Below are 12,881 nucleotides of genomic sequence, written 5' to 3'. Positions count from 1 at the left end.
AGGAGTCTACAATGTTCTCTAGCTCAAAATGTTTAATGTTCAGACCTAAACTGAAGGATTTTATTTGTAAGAAATTCTTTCATTAAAGCAAGATTTAAGATTTGTCAACCCTTTCTTGTAAAAAAAAACAACCAAAAAGATAATTTTTCAAACTTGGGTTGAACTTTCTGTTGTGACTACACATGCTATAAAAGTCAGCGTATAGGTGAAACCACAAATATACACTATAGTTTATTACAGGTATTGTTAAAATCTGTATATTATTTAATATCATATTTATATTATAGCACGTATAATTGTACATACTATAATAGGAGTAGGGCAAAATTTTTGCTGGGTTTGCCTCTGATAACAGGAGAGTTTAAAGCCTCTTCTTTATAAAATGCCTTCAGTGTTTATTTTTCATCAAAATTAAGGTGTTTCTACTCTGCTAAAAATGGGAAACTAAAATAAGACAATTCTAACGTTTAACGATATGTATCTTAATATCTCCATGGCGTCAACCAATTTCCGTATACTGACTGTGTGGTTGCTGCATGTGTTTGGCTTTTTTTTTCCTCTCCATGTTTTCCTGATGTGTGATTCCTGTTTGTTTCCTGTGTGGCTTGTGTAAACAGGTGAAAAGCATGGCTCAGCATGTGTCTCAGCTAGACAGGTACACTGTCCCCCGAAGGAGCCGCTTCTCTGACAGATTCAAAGATGACGTCACCACCATCGTCTCTGTGGTCACAGCAGAGATTTGCACAATCCTTGTCAAACAACAAAAGGTGACAAAATATAAAGACATTTATCAGCTGAGCTAACTGAAGCAGATTCCCTCAACTTGAGTCCCAAAGCTGTTTAATAGAGGATCCCCTCCACACCTTCTGATCTCTTGAGTTGGGCTGTTTGAGTGTTCATCTTCTCTGTGTCCTCTAAACAACAGGGAGCTGCAAGTGCTAATTAAATTTGTCTCTGTGGTAACAAAAGCTTGGCTTGCTCAGCTAGATGCTTGTCGAGATCCGGTCAGTGGAGCTTACTGATTGCTGTTTGTTGACTGTTGTTTCAGGAGGTAGAGCAAGCAGAGAAAATCAACATCAGTCTGGCCTTCTTCCTCTACGACCTGCTGTCCCTCATGGACCGAGGGTTTGTTTTCCAGCTTGTGAGAAACTACTGCAACCAGGTGAAGCATCATTTTAGATTTAATATATACAATTTTGTATAAAATAACATGCCTTGAAGCTAATATTGACCATTTCTCTTCTTTTTTTCACTTGTAGATGTCCGCTAAGAGTGTTTCAATGCCAACTTTGATCAGCATGCGCCTGGAGTTCCTGCGAATCCTCTGCAGCCATGAGCACTACCTCAACTTGAGCCTCTTCTTCAGCAGCCCGGCTTCTGCTCCCGCCTCTCCCTGTCCGTCCATTTCTTCGCAGGTGTGCCCACTCGAGTGGAAGATTTCGAATTTGTATCTAAGGCCATCGAATTTAATGCAATTTTAAAGCAAAGCACGTGTTCTGCATAGCACATCATGGCTGTAAATGCAAAGTAACAAAGCTGCAGACTACTTTATTCTGGAAATATCATAACGAGGAATGTAGAGACAGTATCTGATCATTCAGTCAACATGTTTTCAAAAATTGCAGTTACTCCTGGCTTCTGACTGTTTCAATCTTATTTCATTGTTTTTTTTTTCCATTCAGAGTTCTGGCTCCTACCAGGAACAACAGAGGATCTTGGCGTTGTTTGATCTGTCTCAGGAATTCAAGCAACAGCATTACCTCACTGGTCTGCTCTTAACGGAACTTAGCGCGGCACTTGACATGGAGTCAGAAGGGTAGGGAGGAACTCTGTCAAATTGTTTCCAATTGTTTTTTGCTACTTTCAAATTTTTTTATTCAGAAGCTGCATTCTGAATCTTCATCAAATGAGGAAATGTTTCACTTTTTGTCACAGTAAAACCAAAAAACCCTGGATTTTAAATGATTGTCCAGTACTGGGTAGTGCATACTAACGACCAAATGAGATATAAACCTTTTTGCCTATAACTTGGTGTGGCAGAAAAACTAACATAGGAAACTCCTTAAATTCCCAGGACGAAACATGGTGGTGGCATCATTATGGTGTGGGAATTTTTGGAGAAAAGTTACTAGATGTTGCAAAACGCTTCCAGCAGGACAGTGATCCTAAATACAAACAGAGCTACAGTAGAATGATTTAGTTGGTGCATATTGTATTGAGTGGCCCAGTCAAAGTCAAAACTTCAATTTAGTAGAGAATTTGTGGATAAACTTGAGAATGAGTGTTTACTCTTTTCTCTTCTGGCTGAGCTTGAGCTCTTTTTGCAAAAATAATTCTGAAAAAAATTCCACTGACTAGTTGTGTAAATCTGGTTCAGATGCACCCCAAATTACTTTTAGCCATAATTGTTGCAAAAGATAATTTTACCAGAATGCTGATAACAAAAGCATACCACACTTTTCAGATTTTTGTCTGCAAAAAGTTGTAAACCGTGACTATTTTTCGAAATGATTACACTACTTTGTGAAGGTCTATCATAAGATATGCTTTTTATGTTTGTAAGGAATGTGAGGAAATGTAAAAAACACAGACTGACCTTTTTTTCTCTGCTTGCAGGGGAAAGGTTCAAAGAAAGGCTATCAATGCAATTTACAGCTTGCTGTGTTCCCATGATCTGGATGATCGCTGTGTTAAAACTGATGTCAGAGCCAAGGTTTCTGCTCTCTACCTCCCCCTGGTGGGGATTATTATAGAGTCGACCAACTACCTGGATTTCACAGGTATGTGGAAAAGTATCTTAACATGGATTGATGACAGTTTTTTTCAGTATTTGGGATAAAAGACAAGAAAACACTCCAAGTGTTGGTGATGAAGATACTGTGGAACCTCCTATTAATGAGGTTTAAGAAGGTGGAAGGTTCATGCCTTTAATCCTCAATTAGCCACAATGAAATAATTTTATTTTTCTAAATACCTGTGCTCATCCATCTTTCTTCACCCTGACATAAATGTGTTAATGCCGGACTCCATTGTCTGTCTTACGTCTACTTAAGACATGGCAGTGCTGAACTTACAGCTGTAACTCCTCTCTGCTTCACTTGAATAAGCCCGGCTCCTGTTTGTCTCATTCAGTTTGTGACACACGCGCCAGCAAGAACAAGACCGGCGAATCCGAGGATGACCTTGAAAACGTGCCGCCTATCAATCAGTCTGTTGCCATGGCGATTGCTGGGAATCCCTTCAACACATTGGGGCGTAATGTTCTTATCTCCATGGCATCCCTGGTAAAGTTTATGCTCCTAATTGGAATGATGATTGTAGAGTTATAAATGGGTTTAAAAACTTTTGTCTGGTTTTGTATTGTGAGTGTTTTGCTTCCCAACAGGTGAGCTGGGCAGATGCTGATTGATTAGCTGTCAGAGCCACACATGGACTTCATCCATCCTGCAAAAAAAAATAAAAAAATAAAAAATCACTCATTCACATAAACACGCACATCTGTGGAAGATGGTTTATGGCCAGGCATTGCCGATATAAGTGAACAGGGCCGTCCTCCTTGACAAACACATCCATCAAGCTGTGGCTGCAACAGCAACAGCACAGGCACCAAAACTGAGCACCGCCATTCTCTTCCACTCCAGAACATGAATCAGTTCCCTCCGTATGTTGTTACGAGAAATGCTGTTGTGGAAAGAGCGGTTTTCACTTGAATGAGCCCATGGCCTGGTAGTTGTCTGAAACCGGAGGAGCAGCAGCCAGAGCGCTGGTTCCTCATATTCAGGCAGCTTGCCTTCAAACAGAATATTCATGAATCATTTAGTCACTGCAGGAGAATTGGTAATGTAGATATTCATATAAACAGTGACACGTTTTTGCTTACATGCGACGGTGTTCTGTGTCGGTTCTGGAGAGGATTGGCTCAGTTCAACTCTGGACAAAAAGAGACTTGAGTAACCGGGTTGTAGGTGGGACACATAGGGCAGTGGGAGCTTAATGGCTACATTTATCAAAACTGCCACACAATGAAGCGGCAGTAGTCATCCACAGCAGTGATTCATCATCACACGAATGAAGCTAAATTAATCTGCAGGAGATTAAAGGCCTGTTGAGATGGGGAGGAACCATACTTCTCTGACGCCAGAGTGAAAGAGCTGACCAATCACTTCACAATGGGGTTTAAAGAAGCTTGTGAATGATATACTATTAGATACACTTATTGATGTACCTCAGGTTGACCCTTTAGAAAGAGGAATGTGGCATGATTTTGAGTTGGGTTATCTATAAAAGGGATGCCCAAAGATGCATGCATAGACTTGTATCTCATAAAGCACCCAAATGGGGATTAGAACCAGAATAAATGGGAGTGGTACTTAAAAATATTTCAGAAGATAATACATAAATATTGTCTTCAATTCAATTCAGTAAGCATTTTAAGAAATGTTATCTATAGGTTTTGTAAATACTTAAATGCTACAGAAATTAGCATGATATAACATTTTTACATGTGTATTAAGTGGTTTCCTTGCAGATCTGAAATGAAAGAGACAAAAATTTTATACCTAAAATATGTAGGTACATAATGGTCTTATGAATTGACAAAGGTGTGATTTCACCTGGAGGCTAACCAGACGCTTTATCCACTGTGTTTGTTTTGAAAGTGCAGCTCAGACAGAACCAACCAATGACCCAAGCTGAACTCAGTTTATGCACACACGTGCTGCTGCAGACTCCAGCCTGGGGGCTCTTCAGACATATAAATACGTTATAAATCAAACTTATGTCTTCCTTTATTTTGTAAAGAATATAATTTGTATCTGACTGTCTTCATGTGTTCCCAGCAAGGTAAATCTGTTGCCACCCTGGCTGCAGACACCAGTCGCCACCTGCTAGTTTGTTTCCTCTGGGTGATGAAGAATGCTGATAGAAACCTTATCCAGCGCTGGACTGTGGATATGCCTCCTTCACAACTCAATAAACTGCTGGAGCTCCTCACTATATGTGTATCTTGCTTTGAGTACAGGGTCAGTTATGGGCCTTTTTGTTTCTTAATAGCGCAGACGGAACAATTTTTCTTAACTTTTATTTAAAAACAAAAAAATAATAATTCTAGTATTTTTTGAATTTCTTGTCTGCATTTACATATTTTTATTACAAAATATTCAAATGGTATGAGTTGTGCTTTCAAACTGGTGATTTTGTTTTTAATGTGCTTCTGCAGGGTAAGCAGAGCAGTGATAAAGTGAGCACACAGGCCTTACAGAAATCTCAGCAGGCCAAGCTGCAGCTAGAAGAAGCCCTGCTGAGAGGAATGGGAGCCCGTGGAGAAATGATGAAACGGGTTGGAGGTAACACATTTGTTGTTGTGTTTTTAAAAAAAAAATTATTTTAAGGAATACAACATTTCTTTGATGCCTTGTTATATATATTTTTAAAAAAGCAGAACAAAGCGTAAACAATTTTCACACAAACTCTCTTCAGCATTAAGGTTTAAATTTTTTATTTTATTTACTTTTTCCAATTAATGAATTGTCAATTAGATTTTTTTTAACTTAAGGTAGCCCAGTGTAGGTTTGCAATAAATATGCATCTTACATACAAGGACGGCTTCATATACTGACTAAAAAGCATAGGTAAGTTTGTTTGACAGTCTTCTTACTTTCTTTTCCTGTTTATTCATGACCTCCTTTTGAATTCCTGACAGGAATGGACAGAACTGTGGGTCAGAGGGAGAACCTGCGCTGGAGGAAAGACCTCACTCAGTGGAGACAAACAAACGATCGACAGGATAAGTACGATTACCATATGTGACTTCTGGTTTTACTCTAATTACCAACCCTATTTCCTACAGTCAATATGTTTATTTTTTTTTATTTTTGTGTAACCTTTGTATTATCGCCTTTCAGAACAAAAGCAGAGTTGGACCAGGAGGCTCTCATCAGTGGGAATTTAGCCACAGAGGCTAATCTTATAGTCCTGGACCTTTTGGAGATCATTATACAGGTTGGAAAATGATCTTTTCATAGTCACATTAGGACTGTCACTCAGCTTACTGAAGTAATATAATTTATGGCAAATTACTTCAAACACAGATTCAAAGAATTGAAGAGAAACAAAATTATTAAAAGAAACATTGAACTGGCAGGAAAACAAGGAAACAAGTTATACAACTGCTGATCTAAAGGTTTTTAACATGAAAGGCAGCTTTTCCAACCAAATAAATTATGGTTAAGATTTTCTATAATTATATGTAATTATTACACTTGTAAGTCTTTTGCCAGTTTTTTAGATCAAGTGATGGCATGGAAATGTTTTTTGGTGTGGGTGTCATCTCTTCCCTAATTTATTTCAAAGCGTCTTCAAAAACCTCAAAATCAACATTTGGATAAAATCTTCCTACTTGTTAATGTGGAATAATTTTGGCAAAAAGGTTCACAGCAATTTGCATGGATTCAATCCCATTTTGTCCCTCTTCCCTTATTCTTAATATTGACTGGATATGTTTGTACTTTAAGGAAACCTCTATTAGCTGAAGCTTTCTAACCCTTAGAAATGTGGCAGGAGCGAGGCTTTCAAATACTGTCACAAGCATATAACAGTAATTAGAAAAGTATTTTTCTATTTTTATTTAGGAATTAATGTCTTGTGCCCTGCAAGTACTTTCAACTTTACAAATTCAGCCCACGCTGCGAAAAGTTTTGACACCACCGGTCTGCACTCACCTGGAATTTTACCACAAAGTACAACATTTTAAAGTATAGGCCTGCGTTTTTGTTGCACTGTCAGAGATCAAATTTGTGTGTTGAGTCTGATCATGCTGAGCTTTTTGAAGATGATACCAAATTATAAGGAAAACCTCAAGGTAAATCAGGGTAAACCATCAATCACTCCAAATGATAATAGATAACAGTGTAACTGACTCACCAGATGTTTTAATCTCAGTATGACATAGTCGGTTTGTTGTGTTGTGTCCTCTCAGTGTTTATTTACTGGGTTCCACCCTCAGGTGTTTCTATCTGCGTTTTATGACTAATTTCTCCATCTGCTCTGTGTGCAGGCAGTGCCGTTAAATGAGTGTAAAGATAGCGTTGTTGGCGGCGTGTTGAAGGTGTTACTCCACTCTCTCACCTGCAACCAGAGCACCACTTTCCTCCGTCACACCTTCAGCACACTGAGAGCACTTGTCGTCAAGGTAGTTGCATTATCATAATCGTGTGTGTGGGTCTGTTTTTCTGAAAAGGATGCCGTGTGTGTGGGTTGGTATCATTACACAAACATTATCTGAGTCTAAATTAGATGTTCTTATTTGTTTGTGTGGGTGTCAAACCGCTGATGTAAGCTACAATTATAGATGTATGTAAGCACACCGCCTTGTAGAGCACACCTGATGGTTTGCTTGCATGCAGTTCGGAGACCTGTTGTTCGAGGAGGAGGCGGAGCAGTGTGCAGATCTGTGCCAGAAGGTGCTTCAGTACTGCAGCAGCCCTGTTGATGAGAACAGGAGCCAGGCATGCGCCACGCTCTATCTCATCATGAGATACAGCTACAGTAATGCAAGCGTAAGTTAATACACACACACACACAACAGAGCATCCCATAAGCTTTGTAAAAATCCTGCTTTAAAGGTCTTCCTGTGCAAAGATTAATTCATAGTTAGTCTGTGAAGTTAATTTACAGTGACTTTCAAATGTTTTCATACCTCTTGAGCTTTTTTTTAATATCTGATACCTCAGCATTTTTTACTCATATTTCATTTGATAGGCTAACATAATCTAGTTTGTAATTGTGAAATGGAAGAGAAATTGTGTATTTTTTAAATACATTTTAGCAAATCAAAATCTAAAAAGTGTGGGATGCTTTGGAATTAACCCCTATAAAATTATTAACCCCTACTCCATGTCTGTGCCACCACCATGTTTTACTACAGTGATGGTGTGTTCATAGTGCTGTACGGTGTTACCTTTCCACTACTCAAATAATTTACTAATGACACAAAGTTTTGTTCAGGCCTCCACTGACCAGAGCAACTTCTTCCACATGCTTGTTGCATCCTCTGTATAGCTTGTGGAAAGGTGCTATTTCTTATTTATTTTACTCAACAATTTGTCCATACAGTCTGCCCTACCTGAGCTGTGGACCTCTGCAGCTCCTCCAGAGTTACTATGAACTTTGTGACTGCTTCTTTCATCTATTCTTTCTTTGTTAGATTGGTTTGATTGGGTGTCTGCAACCTTTGCAATCCCAAAAAATATTTATAAATATCCTCTAATCTAAATTAGCTTACGGACTTTTTAAAAACTGTATTTTCTTTTGGTCAGACTAAAGAAAAAAGTGTAAGCTTTAAAAAATGGTAATGAATGCAATTTCCACCATTGAATATTTGTGAAAATTACATCAACAAAACACTTAAGTTGTGACCAAGGACAAATATTTTCTGCACTTAGTCATTCTGTTGTGTAAATTGCAAAAATCACATGAAAAGACTGCTAGGGCTAGAATTTCTAGAACCTCATTCCTTAGCTCTTTAAAATGTTTGGCCAGAGGTGCCATGTGGCTTAGAGATAGAGCAGACACACGGTATATGGAGGCTATAGTTCTCGATGCAGCTGTCCCTGGGTTTATTCCAGACCCCCAGTTATTTACTGCATATATCCCCCTTTCTCCCTCTGCTCTTCTTCCTATCAAGTTATTCATGAATAAAACCCACTAGTGCCACAAATTCTTAAAAAAAGAAATTAAGCCGACATTAATTAAAGCAAGTGTTAAGGGCCCAAAGAGTCACCTGTGGCTGTGCAGCAGCAGGCTGCAGACCCGTGTTTTTAAGTGTAGAAACATAAATTACAGAACCATAAATTAAATTCTATGACACCAGATTCTATTAACTTGTCCCTCTGATAACTTCTCAAATGTTTAAAGGTCACCAAAACACTTTGTAGGTGCTTTTCCTTTTACTTCATACTTATGTTCTAAGTTGTGTTGGTCTAAAACCTCAAATCCCAATAATACACAAAGTGTGTGGTTGTAATGTCACAAGTACTTTTTGCAAGGCATTGTACATTTTGTGCCAGTGAGACTTCAGAATGGCTCCCTGCTTCAGACCCATTGAAGCAACGAGTCACTCAGATCTGTATCCTATCTGCTCTCCCTCTCTGCTCAGCTTTAATGTCTTTTCCATGTCTATTTTGAGCGTGCAAGAAAAAGTTCCTGGTGAAGGATGTGTCTCTTAAGTAGAGAGCAGAGAGATATGTTACTGTCTGTCTCTCCATGTTCTTATCCCTCTTTAACTAATGACACCCTTCTATGTGTGTGTGTGTGTTTCGGTATATAGGCGTGTGTACGCGTTTGTACCACATGTGGAAGGAAGAGAAGGAATTTCATAGGACCCAGAGAGAAGAAAATCTTGATGAAGATAGAGGAGTGTTTGTAACAGAAGTGAAACAGCAATAGTGGGAAATGAAAAAGACAGATCTAAAAGGAGTAGCGAGCATAAGACAGAGTATCTTCTTTCATTTTCTTCATCGGTTCGATAACTGCTGCTGCAGTCGATATTTCCTGTGTTTACAATCTGTTCACTTTAATCAAAGTCAGGCGCCTGTCTATGGAACACGCTCACACGCACATACATACAGTATCTCCACTTTCTAGGGAGTCTTGCCCTTCTTCGTGTCCCTGTTTATGTTTGTTTATACAGTGTATACAGAAGGAGCTGTGATCTGAATTAGCGTAGCAGCCAAATGAGTCATCCATACAATGTTTACCATCTACCTCTTTCTTTGTTTATGGTCTGATCCTGTTTTCCACCCACATTTTGCTCTCCATCTGTCACAGACACCTATTTTTTCATCTCTTATTTACCCTTCTTTGTTTAATTTTGGATTATAACAATAAAATGAGAAAATACCAGGAACACACATCCAGTTCCAGTTCTGGAAAAGTCAGAATAATACCCAGAAGTAGAGGGAAGAGGGTCAGATGAAGCTAAAAAGAAAAAGAAAGACAAAGAGGTTTTATGTGTTGACTTAAACTGTCATTAAGTCCGTATTGTAGGGCAAACACACGTCTGCACACGCACACACACACTGAGTTAGAGGGCAGTGATGAGTGGTGAGCCCCTGGCTCCATGCTCAGTTGAACAGAATGGGGCCGTAGAGATGATCCATGGGTGATTATGTCTCTGCTAATGGGAGATCATTTCCCGCTTAGCCAGTCATGCTGGAGATGGATGGGACATCTCGTAAGCATGGGCACCGTCTCTTTCGCACATTTGCTCAGAAGATGGAAGGGTGTTTGTCAGGCTCTTGTTCTTGGACAGGTAGTGTGAAAGAGGAGGAGACATGGAAGAGAAGGGGGAAAAAAGCAGGTATTGTTCTTATCCCAACTGTTTTAAATAGGTTTGGTTCATAACTGGCTGTTGTTTCAGTCATTTATTTACAATTAAGTTAATTGTAAGCAGATGTAGATTTGAAATTATTTCCATTCAACCAAGAAATTTATTTCTTGTAGAAGATTAAACAGAAAAAAAATAATAGAACAGTCTAACTGGATTTTTGAACAAAATTATGCATTTTGATAAATAAACTACATGATATTTTAGCCTCTTCAATAATCAAAGGAAGAATTCTATATTGTCATCACACCAATGAAACCCTCATTAATTCTTTACCAGTTTTCTACATGCTGTCACTGGTATTTTAACAATTCGTCTTTGGCGATGAGCTCCAGTTTCATGAAGTTGAAAGGTCCCCTTGCCATAATTTTATAGTTCTGCTCCCATTGATTAGAATGTTTTGAAATGACAGCTTAGTGGTGATTAAGGTTTATGTTTTTCTTGTTTCCTCTTTTGTTTGGATGTATTGGTGATCCATTTCTTTGAATCTGATTCAGTAAATTTATTTCTAATAAATTGGCTGCTTTCAGATGTGGTTGGATCTTTGCTTTTATTCATTTATTTATCATTGCTTATTATTTACATAGTGCAGACTTTTGTTCTTCACATGAAAGTGAAGGAAAAAGCACCTAATTCTATCAATATTCGTTGTGAATCCATGGATAATTCACATTGTATGGTTAATTGTTGTGTTTTTCGTTCTTCTCAGAACTTTTCAAGGGTGAAGATGCAGGTCACCATGTCACTGGCCTCACTGGTGGGCAAATCATCAGACTTCCAGGAGGAATATCTAAGGCGCTCCCTCCGCACCATCCTGGCTTATGCAGAGGAGGATGCCGAGATGCAGAACACCCAGCTTCCCTCACAGGTGAAGGCTTAAACACAGTGTCAGAAACCATGAGCAATCCTGACTAAATGTTCTAAAAAGCATGATCTTACTTATGTCTGGATATTCAGGTGGATGAGCTATTAAGAAACCTCAACAGCATCTTGTCAGACACTGTGAAGATGAGGGAGTTTCAGGAGGATCCTGAAATGCTTATGGATCTCATGTATAGGTAGGAATGAGAAAGAACCTGATGTAGAAAGAGGTACCTCCTTCTTTCAGTCTGCCTCTCTATATCATCTGTTTTTATTTTGCTTATCATTCTCTTTCTTCTTCCAAACCCCTCAATGCTGGTTCTTATTTCTCTGTGGTCTGCACTGTTTAGCCCCTATTTGCTGTCTTCACTATGGTAACCATGTGGTAGCAGTTTAGTCCTCTGATCTGGTTTTGTGTATATGCAAAACTAAACAGTGTGCATACAAATGGGAGAGTGCTTGTGCGTGTTTGAGAAGGAGCAAGTGGGGGATGCATCGAAACAAAGAGAGCATACATGTGCTACTGATGATTCTGGCATTCTACCTCGTTGTGACTCAGTGATGTATCGTATCTTATTCGTCATGCAACTTTCTGTTCAGGCTTTGCCAGTCACCTGGTGAGTGGTTGTGTTGACAGTGCTGCAGGAGGACCTTCACATACAATTTTTTTTTACATGTATCTAAACATGTGCACTTAAAGTAGATGATTGACAAACATTTGAGATGCGGAATACAATTTTACTTGTAGTACAGTGATTCACTTGCTTTTTTAATAAATAATAAATGAGTCATTTCAGATTCAGAATATAATTTTTTTTATTCTACTTGATACCACTTGACTATAGTAGCTGAATTTTATGTTACAGCTCCCACACTGGTCCACATTTTGCTCAAATATTATCAGTAGGCTTAACATTTACTCATAATTTCTACATTTCATTTTGAAGACGTTTGATTTATTTCTGTTTTTTATTTACTTTATGTGTAGTGGACCTGTGTCATACGCTTTATGTTTTCATATGAGGATTTGAACTGTGAGATATTTAAGACGTTTATTATTTTCACCTTAACAGCTGTGAACATCATTTGGTCTATCTCCTAAAATCACAATAAAAACCTTGAAGTTTGGGATTTTAATGTGATGAAATGGGGGGGGGGGAAAGCTTAAGAGGTTCAAAAATTTTGCAATGTACTGTAAATGTGCTTAGTACTGCATATACGACATGTTCCCATTCAGCAATCTTGTTTGTGCTGCATAGTAGTTTTTTTTCTCAGTTGAGTTGCTCTCAAGGCAGATTTTAATCTTAATTAGACTTGTAAGCGATTTAAATAACGGGTAAAGAAAAAGGAGGGAAAACCTATGCTCTTTCTCTTTACCCTCCAGGATAGCAAAGGGCTACCAGACGTCTCCTGACCTCCGTTTGACCTGGCTGCAGAACATGGCAGAGAAGCACAACAACAGGAAGTGCTATACAGAGTCAGCCATGTGCCTGGTCCATGCTGCTGCTCTGGTGGCTGAGTACCTCAGCATGTTGGAGGATCACAAATACCTTCCTGTTGGAAGTGTCACTTTTCAGGTATGCAGAGAAATGGCAAGAAACACATTGAATGAAACTGGAGGAAGTAATTTTAACAA

General features: G+C 38.7%; 1 protein-coding gene across 2 annotated transcripts in view; it reads left to right on the top strand.

The window, feature by feature from the left end:
• dock8 (dedicator of cytokinesis 8) overlaps window positions 1-12,881 on the top strand; it is a 62,766-nt gene that overhangs the window by 37,019 nt on the left and 12,866 nt on the right. For both annotated transcript variants that reach the window (XM_032578367.1, XM_032578368.1), the window contains 15 exons: window positions 618-767; window positions 1,049-1,162; window positions 1,260-1,415; window positions 1,683-1,816; window positions 2,617-2,780; window positions 3,133-3,284; window positions 4,839-5,021; window positions 5,219-5,345; window positions 5,702-5,789; window positions 5,904-6,000; window positions 7,055-7,189; window positions 7,404-7,556; window positions 11,094-11,252; window positions 11,342-11,442; window positions 12,630-12,822. In XM_032578367.1, the coding sequence (XP_032434258.1) occupies window positions 618-767; window positions 1,049-1,162; window positions 1,260-1,415; window positions 1,683-1,816; window positions 2,617-2,780; window positions 3,133-3,284; window positions 4,839-5,021; window positions 5,219-5,345; window positions 5,702-5,789; window positions 5,904-6,000; window positions 7,055-7,189; window positions 7,404-7,556; window positions 11,094-11,252; window positions 11,342-11,442; window positions 12,630-12,822 (2,106 nt within the window). The remainder of the gene's footprint in view (window positions 1-617; window positions 768-1,048; window positions 1,163-1,259; window positions 1,416-1,682; window positions 1,817-2,616; window positions 2,781-3,132; window positions 3,285-4,838; window positions 5,022-5,218; window positions 5,346-5,701; window positions 5,790-5,903; window positions 6,001-7,054; window positions 7,190-7,403; window positions 7,557-11,093; window positions 11,253-11,341; window positions 11,443-12,629; window positions 12,823-12,881) is intronic.

Source organism: Xiphophorus hellerii, chromosome 12 (genome assembly GCF_003331165.1).
Source record: "Xiphophorus hellerii strain 12219 chromosome 12, Xiphophorus_hellerii-4.1, whole genome shotgun sequence".
Taxonomy (NCBI): Eukaryota; Metazoa; Chordata; class Actinopteri; order Cyprinodontiformes; family Poeciliidae; genus Xiphophorus; species Xiphophorus hellerii.
This window is presented reverse-complemented; position numbering and strand designations above follow the sequence as displayed.